Below are 15,102 nucleotides of genomic sequence, written 5' to 3' on the forward strand. Positions count from 1 at the left end.
CTATCTATACATTTAATTTCAAAAAGGTATACATAATACCCTAAACTGCAACGTAAAAGAGAAATAGAAGTAATTTATAATAAAATAGCATGTGTTTCAATACGTAAACGTGTGGGCATGTTGACGTAGGAGTGACAGTGAGGTTGTCAGAAGCCTGCCCCTAGGCGTAGAATTGTTGTGGAGACCACGGCACTCAGTAGAGATGGCCACAGATGTGGTGCACTGGGGCCTCAGACACCACAAGCGGCATTGCTCTTAGTGTTGAGATGTTCTGAAGTGGTGAACAACTGGTAAAATTGCCCAGAAGGCAAAGTACAGCCTTCCCTGCATTTACCTGATACTAGCATTCTTAGAAAATTTGGTGTACATTAAAACAGAGCATAAGTACTGTGTTTATATGTAAAATGAAATTAGATTTTAGACTCGTTAATTATAGAAAGGTTTTCTGTTTTTATTTGTTTTTATATGAATGCCCAGGGGGATATTAGAAGGCCTTGCAGGACATGGAGCAATGCTTTGTTTTGCAATCTTGTCTTTCTAACTTCCCTGGCCACTCCCCCTCCTCAAAAAAAGGCGAGAATTACCAACTCAGTAGTTGTGATGACCAAAAAAAGGCCCCCACACATTTCCAAAATGACTCTGGAGGCATCATTGCTGTTGGAAACCAATGATATAGCAGGTAGAATGAGAGGACCCCGTGATTACTTAGATGGAGGAGTTGATAAAGAATTGGAGAGAGCCAATGCTTGCAAACTTTGGTGTGCATTGGAATCACCTGGGGCCCCTGTTAAAACTGAGTATTCCGCACCTAGTCCTTAGGTGTTCAGATTCAGGAGAAGACGGGGAAGATGAGAATGAAGGCCCAGGAGATGGCAATGCACAGCTAAGACTGAGAACCAGTGAGTCTAGTGCAGCCCCTTTCAAACTAAGTATGTATTAAGATCACCTGGTGACCTTGTGGCAGTTCTACTCTGTCCTATAGGGTCGCTATGAGTCAGAATCGACTCCACAGCACTGGGCTTGGGTGACCTTGTTGAAATTCTGCAGATTCTGGCTCAGTAGGTCTGGGGTAGAACCTGAGAGTCTGCATTTCTAACCAGCTCCCAGGTGATGATGATGATGCCAATCCCATGACCACACTCAGGGCAGGCATTCTCAAAGTGCCATCCCCGGACCAGCATCAGCATCACCATCACCTGGGAACTTGCTAAAAATGCAGATTCTTGGGCCCTACCCAGCCCTCCCGAATCTGAAACTCTGGGAGTGGGGCCCCACAGTCTGTTTTAATAAGCCCTCCAGATAATTCTGATGTGCACCCAAGTTTCAGAACCACTGCTCTTGGACATCCCTTGGTTTCCAGCTGAGGTTACTGGGTTTTATGGTTTGGCCACATACTGAGGTGTAGGTTTGGGAGGTGCCAGGGATAATGCTGGCATAAACAGAGGGTGCCTCTCTTTCTGGCAAAGCAGCGGGTCCCCTGTTGATTCCTTAGCCTATGTGGCCCTACAGGCATGAGGGAGCAGCCTGACTCAGGCTGAGCCTGGGGCTTCCCTCCCCCTCCACTCAGCCTGGGTCCTCTTGTGGGCAAAGTGAAGGAGTACCAGGTGGAGACCATTGTGGACGCCCTCTGTGCCAACATGCGATCAGACAAGGAGCAGCTCCGAGATATTGCTGGCATCGGCCTCAAGACGGTCCTCTCAGAGCTCCCGCCTGCAGCCACAGGTACCCAACCCTCCAGCACCTAGGTCCCAGGGACTAGGTACCATTATTATTCATCTCAGCCAACAGATGAGGAAACTGAGGTTCTAAGAGTAAAAGGGCTTAACCTAAGGTCACTCAGGTAATAAGCTGCAGAGATGAAATTCAAATCCAGATCTCTAAGCCCATGGCTCTGTGTCAGTTAGGAATGCTTTTAGCTGCAAGTAACAGAAAAATCTAATGAACGGCAGCTTAAAGAAGTAAGGTTTTCTTCTCACGTGATAAGTCTAGAGGGATCAGCTGCTCAATTTTTGTAACAATTCATTTAGTACTCAGTTGTGACAGGGTTGAGGTCTCTGGTCCTGTTTTTCTCTAAGAAAAGCACAAGTTTTCCCAGAAGCCCCGAAAAAACTTCTGCTTATATCTTATTGGCCAGAACTGGGTCACCTGACCACTTTTTAGCAGCAAGGAGGCTGGGAAAGCAAGTGTTTAACTTTTCTGTGGGGGTCATATGGAAGTGGGAGTCAGGGTGAGGTGGATAAGCCCAACAGGTCTGTTCTCAGTTCTCAGCTCCTTTAGCCATCTCCTTTAATTTGGCCTGAATCCAGGTCAAACCTTGGACCATTCAAGCCTTGGCTTACCTAGATCAACAAGATTCTTGGGGGCATGGGCTCAAGAACAGAATCAGAGCAAAGGCAGACCAGAGGTGGAGGCCACCTCTTCCGCCAGCCCTGGGCCTCACCATGCCTGCCTTGTGCCCTGCATAGGCTCCGGCTTGGCCAGCAGTGTGTGCCGCAAGATCACAGGCCAGCTCACCAGTGCCATCACCCAGCAGGAGGATGTGGCTGTGCAGCTGGAAGCCCTGGACATCCTCTCTGACATGCTGAGCAGGTATGGAGGCCACTATAGCCTGTGAGGATGGCAGAGGAAGGTAAGGGGAGCGGGAGGGACTCAAGATCCCTGGAGCCAGCACCTCCTGCACTGTGCTCTAGGCCTTGGGCTGGAGGCTGCTAGTCAGCCCAGCGGCCCTTGGAAAAAAACTCAGTTGTCACAAGTTTATAGGCTCTCAGAGGTGATTGGCTGCCTAAGACCACAGTAAATGGCAGAACCTAGGATTTGAGCTCAGGTCTCTCCGTAGCTAAAACCCATGTTTGTTCATCCTTTCTCCCACCCGCTTCTTTCTCTTTTTTTCTTCTTTTGGGTTGATATATCTGGGCTTCTGTTTTAAATTAAGGTCCCTGGGTGACACAGATAGTTTGCACCTGCCTATTAACCTAAAGGTTGGCAGTTTGAACCCACACAGTGGCGCCACAAAAGAAAGGCCTGGCAACGTGCTTCCCTAAAGATTATAGTGAAGAAAACCCTATGGGGCAGTTCTGCTCTGTAACACATGGGGTCGCTGTGAGTCAGAGTTGACTCCACGGCAACGGGTTTGGGTTTTGTTTTGTTTTAAATTACGCTACTTTTTTTTTTTTTTAACGTTGAAATGACTTTTAATCTTGAAGACTTAGTAAGAAATTTTTAATCAAAAACCTCAATTTAGCACCAGAACTGGGCAGATCCCTTGCCTAAGTGGTTTATATAGGTTGTCAACATAATTACCATAACCACCAAAAACAAAAACAAAACCAGAATGAATCCCCCATGTTCTAGAAAGCTTACGGACCATCTAGGAAGCAAATACAATAGCATTACACCAGATAAAGCAATCCACAAGTACACTGTACATTTTTAAAGTATTCATTCACTCATTCACTCATTCATTCATTCATCCAACCTTCCCGGGACTTGAGCACCTATTCTGTGACCAGGTATCAATCAGGTGTGAACTAGTGCTCAGCATAGAGAGTTGGAGATGAGTATATGAAGGAGCTCACGGTCAAAAAAGAGAAAATGATAAAACTGTAGTAAGTATAACAATAAGGATAGGAGCACTGCTTGCAGGGGCTCAGAGAAGGGGCCCCTAAACCAGCTGGGGAACAGGGAACCTTCCTAGAGAGGGTCCTGCTAGACCTGAACCTTCAAGAATGGAGGCATTTAGCCAGGTTTGCTGGGCGTAAGGGGAATGCTGGAGAGAAACTGCCTCAGCAGAGAGCTGAGAGGTCCTGAGAGTGTGGGAGGTCCCGGGGGTCCTGCAAAATAGTCGTGGGGCTGGGGTATAAAGTGAGGGGGTGCTGTGGAGAGATGAGGCTGGAGGGCTGGGCAGGAGCCATTGAGGGGAGAGGCTGCCAAAGATTATCCTGAAGGTGTGAGGATCCAGTGGAGGGTTTTCAGCAAAGGCTGAGGAGTACTGTGCACACATTTATGTGTTAGGACTGATCTTTCCATCCGCAATCTGGAGAGTAGGTGGGAGGGAGTTGGACGAGCAGGGAGACTGGTTAGGAGGCTTCTGATGGCAGGTGAAGTCAGGTCATATTTAGGAGCTAGGCACCTTCCGTGCCAGCCTCCTGCACCGTCTGCTGCTGCAGCTGAGTCGCCACCACGGGCTGGGGTGAGGTGCACTGCAGAAGTAGTGTGTGGGCAGGAAGGGTGATGGATTCAGTAGGGGCACGCTGACTTTGAGGTGCCTGGAAGGCATCCCTCAACGGTAAACTCCTGAGGGTAGAGCCTGGGGCCTCGATCATTGTTGCTAACCCTAGCTTCCAGCACAGGCCTGTCATAGAGTAGGTTAATGAATGAATAAATGAGATCAGGAGCAAGGTCTGGGCTGAACACAGAGCTATGGGGGGTGAGGTCAGTGAGGTTGTGTGGAGTGTGGAAAGGTCTCAGGACATTTATGGGGCAGAAGATGCATGGCCTAGTTTGGAAGATGAGGACGGAAGTTGCCAAGGCGGCAGTGGGCTACGTTATATCTGTGTAGTAGCCATTCCCTGGCGTCACCTTGAACCCAGAGCTCAGCTTATCCAGGGGGACTGGGGAGCCATGGAAGGGGTTAAGCAAAGGAGTGACTAGGTACAGGTAGGTTTACAGCACCCTGGCATCAGAAGGGAAACCCTGGTGGCATAGTGGTTAAGTGCTGTGGCTGCTAACCAACAGGTCTGCAGTTGGAATCTACCAGGCACTCCTTGGAAACTCGATGGGGCAGTTCTACTCTGTCCTATAGGGTTCCTGTGAGTCAGAATCGACTTGATAGCAACGGGTTTGGTTTTTTTTGTTTACGGCATCAGAAGAGGATGGACTGGGGAGAGGGCTCTGAGGCAAGACCCAGACCCCCTAGAGGAGACCCCTACTCCACCCACCATCACCATGAGGCCTTCTCCCCAGGCTGGGAGCCTGGACACCTGTGTTCAAGTCTTGACCTTGCATTTCCTGGCTGGATGGCCTGAAGGAGGACCCTTTCCCTCTCTTTCTGGTTTTCTCTCATGCAGTAAACCCGTTGCTGTCATATTGATTCTGACTCATAGCGACCCTATAGGACAGAGTAGAGCTGCCCCATAGAGTTTCCAAGGAGCACCTGGTGGATTCGAGCTGCCGACCTTCTGGTTACTCGCGGTAGCACTTAACCTCTATGCCACCAGAGTTTCCTCTCATGCAGTAATAGTGATAACTGTTCCTCAGGGTTGCAGGGCACCTTTCAGTTTTCCAAAAGCCATCAGTTGTCATAATTCTGGGGAGAAGGCCAGGAGAGGATGGGGGGCAGCCGGTGCGGGTTGCCGGCCTGACACTCCCTGCCCCGCGGCTCCCACAGGCTGGGCGCTCCACTGGGCGCCTTCCATGCCAGCCTCCTGCACTGCCTGCTGCCGCAGCTGAGCAGCCCGCGCCTGGCCGTGCGCAAGCGGGCCGTCGGGGCGCTCGGCCACCTGGCGGCCGCCTGCAGCACCGACCTCTTCGTCGAGCTCGCGGATCACCTGCTGGACCGGCTGCCCGGCCCGCACGCGCCCGCCAGCCCCGCCGCTGTCCGCACCCTGATCCAGTGTCTGGGCAGCGTAGGCCGCCAGGCCGGCCACCGCCTAGGTAAGGGGGCGGGGGTCTCGGTAGGGGTGGGGCCTTGCCGAGGGGCGGGGCGGGCCGCCCTAACGTAAGGGGGCGTGGCTGAGGGGCGGAGTGTGGGGCTGTTAGGGGCCTGAAAGAGGGAGGGTGGAAAGCATCAAAGGACTGGTGGGGCCGGGGCTTGGGCGCATTGTACAAACTGCTGAGTGCAGGACCATGGGGGGAGGGGTTTGGATTAGTTACTCCTGGGCCCATTTGTCTACCCACAGGCTCGTGAGTAATTATAAGTAGTAATAAATCATGCCACCAAGTTGTTAAATACGTTCTAGCCTCATACTTAGTAAATATATCTTAATAATCTATAAGCCAGGTTCAAATTTTTAAAAGCAACTTTATTGGGTAGTAATTTACGAACAATAAACTGCATGTACTTTGAACATGTTGTCAGGAGGAACCAGTCCCTGGAGAAGGACATCATATTTGGTAAAGTAGAGGGTCAGCGAAAGAGGAAGACCCTCAATGAGGTGGATTGACACAGTGGCTGCAACAATGGGCTGAGACATAGCGATGATTGTGAGAATGGTGCAGGACCAGGCAGTGTTTCGTTCTGTTGTACATAGGATCGCTATGACACCTACTCAATGGCACCTAACAACAAACTGCACTATTTAAAGTGTGCAGTTCAGTGTGTATTTATCTTTGCATACACTCTTGAAACTACCACCACAACCAAGATGCAGAAATTTCCATCACCCCCAAAACTTTCCTGTGCCCGTTTGCAGTCCCTCCCTCCTTCCCCACCCCCAGCAACCACTGCCTGTCACTATAGATTAGTTTTCATTTTCTAAGGTTTTGTATAAACGGACTCACATTATAAGGTTTGAATTATCCTCAGACACGTTGGAGTTCCAGACTAAAACGCAGCAGTGTGGGAAGAGTGGGCCCATGGTCTGTTCCCCTCTACCCAAGCTCTCTCCCTCACTGCAGAGAGCCTTGCAAGCATACATGTGGACACCTGTGTGCTGTCCACATCCCTGTCAAACAGCAATCACCCCTTGGCCACCCTCGGGAGCAATGGACCAGGGAAAGAGGCCTGTGCAGAACCAGGACGAGGGCTCAGGGCCGATTGGGCAGGAAACTCTGGAGTCCCAAGTACCCATAGTGGAGTCTAGAAGTGTGGGTTGGGGGGAGGAGGTTGGTGCTCCAGGTCAGCATGTCCCTTGGCCCTGCAGACTTTTTGCATTGTAGGGTGGGGTGGGGGTGGAGGAGGGGTAAAGCAGGACCCTCTAACACATGGGACAAGGCAGGGACCCCTTTTGCCTGGTCTCTCAGGGTGATAACTCCCTCCCCCTTAGCCCATCCAGAGTCTTACAACCTAGTGCAGGAAATAAGGCAAAGACGTGAGTAATAGTTTCAACCACAGGTGCTACTTACTGAGTGCCTACTCCATGCTAAGCCCTACCTACGTGGTGTCATTAATCTTCACAAACTTTCTGCCTGATATCCCCACTGTGAAGATGAGCACAGTGGGGCTCAGAGAAGTGTGGTGACTTATCCAAGGCCCTGTAGCTCATAGGTGACAGAGTCAGGGCTAGAACCCACATCTGCTTGGTTCTGAAGCCTCTGGTGGAAGTTTGCAGTGGTCAGGACTACAGGTGCAGGGCGGGTTGAGGGGACCCTGGGAGGCACGGGACTGGCTGCCTGGCCTCAGCATCCTGGTGGCCCTGCAGGGAACCACCTGGACCGCCTGGTGCCCCTGGTGGAGGAGTTCTGCAACATGGATGATGACGAGCTCCGGGAGTCCTGCCTGCAGGCCTTCGAGGCCTTCCTAAGGAAGTAGGTACAGCTCAGTGCCAGAGGTGGGGCCAGGGGGCTTAATGGGAAGTGGTGGGGGTGGAGGCAGGGCACTGACCTCAAAGCAGTGAGACCCCAGGACTCACCCCTGGGCCCCGTCCCCAAACTGTCCACCTTGGCCTAGTGGAGTCTCCCTCATTTGTCCACAGGTGCCCCAAGGAGATGGGCCCTCACGTGCCCAACATCACCAGCCTCTGTCTCCAGTACATGAAACACGACCCCAACTATAACTACGACAGTGATGGGGATGAGGAGGAGATGGAGACAGAGGACAGCGAATTCAGTGAGCAAGGTAGGTGGCCAGCTGTCACTGGGGCTAAAGGGTGGAGGTGGGTGCAGCCTTCTCGGGGGGTTTCCCAGCCCTGCTGTGCCCCCAGCCAAAGATAAGGGCCATGTTTGGTGCCCACATCCTGACCGCATTTCTTCCTCAGGCCCCAGCCCTGCCCCAGAAATCCAGAGCCCCTGAGGTCCCTGCCTTCTCTGACTACATTGATAACAGCACCAACAGTAGTAATCTAAAAAAAACAAACCAGTTGCCATCAAGTCGATTCCGGCTCATGGCAGCCCCTGCGCGTCAGAGTAGAACTATGCTCCCGAGGGTTTCCAGTGACTGATTTCTTGGAAGTGGATCACCAGGGCTTTCGTTGGAGGTGCCTCTGGGTGGACTCAAACCTCCAACCTTTCAGTTATCAGCCATTAATTGTTTGCACCGTCCATGTTCTGTGTCGTTTATTGAACCACTACTGGTGTTCTAGTTTCCCTGAGTGGCACAGTTTGTACTCTCCTAACCTGTAGGTTGGTAATTTGAACCTCCCCCAGAGCACCACAGAAGAAAGGCCTGGCAATCTGCTTCTGTAAAGATTACAGCCAAGAAAACCCTAGGGAGCAGTTCTGCTGTGCAACACATGTGGGCTGCCATGAGCCGGAATCGACTTGACAGCAATGGGGTTTTGGTTTGGTTCTGAGAACCCTTATTTCACGTTCCTCACAATGATCCCTAAAAAAAAAAAGTATTACTACTCCATATTTCAGACAAGGAAACCGAGGCTTAGAGGGTACGCTTGCCTGAGATGACACAACTAGGAAGTAGCATAGCTGGGACTTGGAGACATGGCTGTCAGACTCTCCGACCCTGTGCCTCCATCTCTACCATTTCTTTTTGTGTGTGTGGTAAAACATATGTAAGGGAACATTTACCATTTCACCCATTTTTATGTGTACAATTCAGTAGCGTTAACTACATTCACTATGCTGTGCAACCACCCCCACTATCCGTTTCCAAACTTTTTCATCACTCTTAAGCAATAGCTCCCTATTTCCCCCTCCCACCCACCCTTGATAACTGCTCATAAACTTTGGTCTCTGTATGTTTGCCTATTCTAGATATTCCTTATAAGTGGGGTCATATAATACTTGTCCTTCTGTGACTGATGTGTGTCACTCAGTGTAATGCTTTCCAGGTTCATCCATGTTGTAGCATGTCTCAGGACGTTATTTCTCTTTATGGCTGAATGGCGTTCCATTGTATGTCTGTAACACATTTTGTTTATCCATTCATCTGTTGATGGACACTTGGGTTGTTTCCACAATTTGCCTGTTGTGAACAGTGCTGCAGTGAACATTGGTGTACAAATATTTGTTTGAGTCCCTGCTTTCAGTTTTTTGTCTTTTTTTTGGTGTACAGGTATACATAGAAATGAAACTCTGCACCTTATTAATGGCTTTCAACAGACAGTGCCTTCACCTAGCGGAGTGATGCTCTGATGGTGGCATGATAGGCACTGATAGGGGAGGGAGAAATCAGGGTGGGGAACCGACTCAGTGGCTTTCTTCCTTCTGTGCCTGCGGCCCTGTCCACCACTCAGATGGATTTCCAGGGCAGAGAGATGCCCGTGGATCCTGGAGGCAGGGCACTGATAGAGGCGAGCGACTCACAGCGAGACAAAGTGGTAGGAGATAAGACTGGTCAGGCGTGTTGGGGCTTTGAATGCCAAGCCAGGGAGCTTGGATGTTTTCTTGCCAGGGGTAGAGAGCTATGGATATTTCTTCATGGGTGGCAAATAATGGTCCATCAGAGGAAACATCTTTTGAGCTGACCAGTAGACAGGACATGTCCATGAGACCACCCATATGGCCCATTGTGGCTTGTTCAGACCCAGTTTTGCCTCTGAGAGTCTAGCTGTTAAGAGCAACGTGGATGTCGACACACTGGCCTATGTCCTTAGGACCACCCACCACTGGGCCTCATGTTTGCCTCCTCAGGTGATGTGGGTTGGCCTCTTCTGCCTGAATCTCAGCTGTGTTGTTTCCTAGCTGTGTGTCTTCAGGAGAGTCTCATACCCTGTCTGAGCCTTATCCTTGGCACCTAAAATGGGGCTAAACAGCACCCACATTCCTAAGGTGGTGGTGAAGACTTGAGCCCATGTCTGTCAGCGGAACTTGCAGAATAGAAAGCCACACAAGCCCAGCAGTTCCTGATTATTAGTGCTGTGGGGTGGCCAGAATCTGGACCCTTGAGAGGCTGGGACCAGGGGGAAGACAGGAGGCTTGAGGGAGGCCCTGTCACCTTTCCCTTATGGAATTCCAGTCAATGAAATGTCACACAACACATCCTGGAATTAAAGGATGGGTCTTATGTCCAAAATGGATTCTTTAAGTCTTCACCAAAAACTTGGAAGTCCGTTTTCCTCCAGAGTAGTTAAAAGAGTTCAGGGTTTTGTATTAGTCTCCTAGGGCTGCCAAGATAAAGTACTACAAAGTGGGTGGCTTAAAGTGACAATTTACTGTCTCACAGTTCTGGAGGCCAGAAGTCCGAATGCAGGGTGTGGGCTGGGCCATGCTCCCTCCATAGGCCCTAGGGGAAGATCCTTCCTTTTCTCTCTGATAGCCTCAGGCGTTGCTTGGCTGGCAGCTGCAGCATGACTACATCTCTGCCCCATCGTCACATGGCTGTTCTCGCTCTGTGTGTCCCTGTGTCTCTTTTCTTTTACAAGGACATCATTCAAAATGGCTTAGGACCCAGCCTACTCCAGTATGACTTCACGTTAACTGATAACATCTTCAAAGACTTTATTTCCAAACAAGGTTGTATTCATAGGTATTGGGGGATAGGACTTCAACATATTTTTGGGGGGGACACAATTCAGTCCATAGTAGGTTTAGAGGCAGAAGGAAGACCCTGATTTAACTCCAAGTATTTTCCTTCTGGTATAACTTGGGGCAAGCCACTTCCTTCTGTAAGCTTCAGTTTCCTCATCTCTATAATGGGGAGGTAATCTTTGTCTTGCAAGGTCGATATGAGGCAAAGGTGAGATTGTGGATTTGAGGTTCTTGGCACCACCCCTAACACACAGGTGTTTCGTTAGATGGCAGGTAGTATGGCGGCTCATGGTGCCTGGCTCCCTTTCTCTTGCCCCCTCCACCCTCCTGTGAACTCTAGACCTGGCCTCAGAGACAGCCTTGGTCCCTGTCTACGAGAGTGCATGGGGGTCCATGAGTTTCCTCTTCCCTCCCTCAGAGAGTGAGGACGAGTACAGTGATGATGATGACATGAGCTGGAAGGTGCGCCGGGCAGCGGCCAAGTGCATGGCAGCCTTGATCGGCTCACGGCCCGACCTGCTGCCTGACTTCCACCGCACCTTGGCGCCAGCGCTCATCCACCGCTTCAGGGAACGTGAGGAGAACGTCAAGGCTGATGTCTTTGGAACTTACATCGTGCTGCTGCGACAAACGCGGCCTCCGAAGGGATGGCTGGAAGCAATGGAGGAGCCCACCCAGACAGGCAGCAACCTCCACATGTTGCGAGGACAGGTGGAACTTGTCTCCTGTTCCCCCCTCCCACCTGGTCACCAGTCCATCCCTCCCCTCTTTGTCCGCCTGGCCACCCACCCAGCCATCTTCCCTCCTCCCTTGCCAATTCCTCAGGGTGTGTATTGAGGGAGGTGTGTATTAAGCACCCTGTCTGTGCCTGTGGCGGGAACAAGACCCTGTCCTCCTGGGTCTAGGGGATGCATAAGACAACAAACAAGTAGGGCCTCCAGGCCGTTGTATTCTAGAGCAGGCAGAAACCACCGGAGGGGAATTACGTTTGCAAAAGCTCACTTGGGCTCTGTGTGGGGAGTGGATTGTACTGGGGTGCAAGGAGACACTGGGAGCCCAACATGAGGCTGTTGCAGCAGGCCAGGCGAGACCCAACAGTCCAGGTGACAGGCGATGCTGCTGTGGGCTTGGTGTCAGCAGTGGAGATGCAGAGAAGGGGTCAGACTTGAGAAGTGCTTTTGGGGTGGAAGCATCAAGTCTTGCTGATGGGTTGGATGTGGAGGGTGAGGGACAAAGGGACAGGGAGGGGTCAAATGACTTTGGGTGTCCAGTGAAAGCCTGAAGTACAGTTATCGAGATGATGGAGACTGCTGAGGAGGGGGATCTAGAGTGCTGGACATTTCAGTTTGAGGTCCTCGCCGGGTGCTCAAGTCGATGTGAGGTAGGCGGAGGACACTCGGGGCGGGGGGTGCAGGTGTAGATGGGGGAGTTGTTAGCATCTCCAGGACCTCAGGCCCTGGGAGTTGATGGGTTCCTCTGGGCAGAGGACACAGCAAGAGAGGAGACAGGGTGGGACTGGCCCAACCTCCATTCCCACCCTCATTCTGCTGGAGATGAGCACCAGATGCCTGTGTGACCTTGACCAAGCTACCTAATTTTTCTGTACCCATTTCCCTGTCTGTAAAGTGAACTTACGAATACTGCCTGCCTTATGCAGTCTAAAGTTCTTGGGTGGCCCAAATGGTTCGCTCTCAACTACTAAATTAAAGGTTGTCGGTTTGAACCCACCCAGTAGCACCACAGAAGAAAGGCCTGGCGGTCTGTTTGCATAAAGATTACGGCTAAGAAAACCTTATGGAGCTCAGTTCTACTGTGTAACACTTGAGGTTGCCATGAGTCAGAATCAACTCAATGGCAATGGGTTTGGTTTTCATGCAGTCTAAACGTGGGAATCAAGTGCCCGACACAGTGGCCAATGAGTTCTTGGAAGGGAGCTTCTGCACACTGGGGGTCCTCCCTGGGGATGTGCCTGGGCAAACCCTCAGTGTTAGGCAAGGTGGGGAGGTTTCATGGGTGGTCCCTGACTGCCCTACTTTCCTACAGGTACCACTTGTGGTTAAGGCCCTGCAGAGGCAGCTCAAAGACCGGAGTGTCCGGGCCCGTCAGGGCTGCTTCAGCCTCCTTGCTGAGCTTGCAGGCGTCCTCCCAGGAAGCCTGGCAGAGCATATGCCCGTGCTGATATCAGGTACGATGTCCAGAACTTGGGCCTCTTCCAGAACCTGGGCCCCAGCCGAGGTGAGTCCCCACTCCTCTAGGGAGCCCAGGAGCCTATCCCAGACTGAGCCCCTGGTTACCAGCCTCCGGTGGTACCCTGCTGCCTGCAGTGAGAGCACACCTAGGGTGCAGGCCCACATCCCAGTCTCAGAGGCGTCCCCTACCTTGCTTTCCTCAGCTCTGGCTTTGGCTCTGGCTCAGCCTTAGCCCTGACTTCTTGGGAACCTTAGTTCAACTTCAGGGGTACCTCAGGTCAACTCCAGCACCTGTGGGGTTTCCACTCCCATGTACAGGGAGGGTTGGGTGGGTTGGGCCATGGCTGTAACCTCTGCACCCACCCGGGCAGGTGTCGTCTTCTCACTGGCAGACCGTTCCAACTCCTCCACCATCCGTATGGATGCCCTGGCCTTCCTACAGGGGCTGCTGGGCACAGAGCCAGCTGAGGCCTTCCACCCGCACTTGCCCACCCTGCTGCCGCCTGTGCTGGCCTGTGTGGCCGACCCTTTCTATAAGATTGCAGCTGAGGCGCTGCTGGTTCTGCAGGAGCTTGTGCGGGTCCTGTGGCCACTGGACCGGCCTCGGATGCTGGACCCTGAGCCATACGTTGGAGAGATGTCATCGGCCACCCTTGCTCGGCTCCGCACCACTGACCTAGACCAGGAGGTGAAGGAGCGGGCCATCTCCTGCATGGGCCACCTTGTGGGCCACCTAGGTGACCGGCTTGGGGATGACCTGGAGCCCACATTATTGTTGCTCCTGGACCGCCTGCGGAATGAGATCACCCGGCTGCCTGCTGTCAAGGCTCTGACACTGGTGGCTAGGTCCCCGCTGCAGCTGGACCTGCAGCCCATCTTGGCTGAGGCACTGCCCATCTTGGCCTCATTCCTTCGCAAGAACCAGCGGGCACTGCGGTTGGCTACCTTGGCAGCCCTGGACGCCCTGGCTCAGAGCCAGGGTCTCAGCCTCCCACCACCCGCCATCCGGGCTGTGCTGGCTGAGCTGCCTGCCCTGGTCAGTGAGAGTGACATGCATGTGGCCCAGCTGGCAGTGGACTTCCTTGCCACAGTGACCCAGGCCCAGCCAGCCTCTCTGGCTGAGGTCAGCGGCCCTGTGCTCTCAGAGCTACTGCAGTTGCTCCACTCGCCCCTGCTCCCTGCAAGCGTGCTGGCCGCTGCCGAGGGCTTCTTACAGGCGCTGGTGGGGACCCGGCCCCCATGTGTGGACTACACCAAGCTCATTGACTTGCTGACCGCGCCCGTGTACAACCAGGATGAGGACGGCGGGCCGGGCCTGCACAAGCAAGTGTTCCACTCACTGGCCCGGTGTGTGGCAGCCCTGGCGGCTGCCTGTCCCCAGGAGGCGGCAGGCACGGCTAACCGCTTGGTCTGCGATGCCAGGTCGCCCAACTCAAGCACTGGGGTCAAGGTTCTGGCATTCCTCTCCCTGGCTGAAGTGGGTCAGGTGGCTGGGCCGGGCCCCCAGCGGGAGCTGAAGACAGTGCTCCTGGAAGCCTTAGGGTCACCCAGCGAGGACGTGAGGGCAGCTGCCTCCTACGCGCTGGGCCGCGTGGGCGCCGGCAATCTGCCCGACTTCCTTCCCTTCTTGCTGGGGCAGATCGAGGCAGAGCCGCGGCGGCAATACCTGCTGCTGCACTCTCTCAGGGAGGCCCTGGGGGCTGCCCAGCCCGACAGCCTGAAGCCCTACGCGGAGGACATCTGGGCCCTACTGTTCCAGCGCTGCGAGGGTGCCGAGGAGGGCACCCGGGGCGTGGTGGCTGAGTGCATTGGGAAGCTGGTGCTTGTGAACCCCCCCTTCCTCCTGCCCCGCTTCAGGAAGCAGCTGGCTGCAGGTAGGGGCACGGGCGTGGTGGGCAGTTTCTGTCTGAGTGTCTCTGGAGTGATCAGGTACGAGAGTCACAGTGTGTATGAGGTGAGGCAAAGAGGTGGTTAGACACGGTGTGTCCCCCAAGGGATGGAGGAGGCATGTCCCTACAACGAATAAACAACGTTCATGGTGCCCTTTTCACATCACGAGGGACAAGCGCAGATTAATAAAATCGGTACTCTGAGGGGCCTGAAAAAGCAACCTGCAGATGAATGGATGGACAGACTCAGCTCTCTGGGGCTAGCTTGAGCTAAGAGCAAGTGTAACTCTAGACAGGAATGTATGACATGCACCTGGGGTTAGGAGAAGGCATGGCAAGAGCCCGGAGGACAGGTGTTCTGTGTGGTCACATAGGGGCACACCAGGGTGCTTGGCAGGGAAGTAGAAGGCAGGTGGGTGGGGTTATGGGGCTCCTGGGTGAAG

The 15,102-nt window shown here is 52.9% G+C and overlaps 1 protein-coding gene across 3 annotated transcripts in view; it reads left to right on the plus strand.

Moving 5' to 3' along the window:
- The window catches only part of CAND2 (cullin associated and neddylation dissociated 2 (putative)), a 44,178-nt gene that overhangs the window by 12,434 nt on the left and 16,642 nt on the right, over nucleotides 1–15,102 (plus strand). For all 3 annotated transcript variants that reach the window (XM_049862626.1, XM_049862625.1, XM_049862627.1), the window contains exons 3-10: nucleotides 1,568–1,722; nucleotides 2,466–2,589; nucleotides 5,387–5,652; nucleotides 7,359–7,464; nucleotides 7,632–7,774; nucleotides 11,000–11,292; nucleotides 12,625–12,766; nucleotides 13,142–14,644. In XM_049862626.1, the coding sequence (XP_049718583.1) occupies nucleotides 1,568–1,722; nucleotides 2,466–2,589; nucleotides 5,387–5,652; nucleotides 7,359–7,464; nucleotides 7,632–7,774; nucleotides 11,000–11,292; nucleotides 12,625–12,766; nucleotides 13,142–14,644 (2,732 nt within the window). The remainder of the gene's footprint in view (nucleotides 1–1,567; nucleotides 1,723–2,465; nucleotides 2,590–5,386; nucleotides 5,653–7,358; nucleotides 7,465–7,631; nucleotides 7,775–10,999; nucleotides 11,293–12,624; nucleotides 12,767–13,141; nucleotides 14,645–15,102) is intronic.

Source organism: Elephas maximus, chromosome 20, assembly GCF_024166365.1.
Source record: "Elephas maximus indicus isolate mEleMax1 chromosome 20, mEleMax1 primary haplotype, whole genome shotgun sequence".
NCBI classification, from domain to species: Eukaryota; Metazoa; Chordata; class Mammalia; order Proboscidea; family Elephantidae; genus Elephas; species Elephas maximus.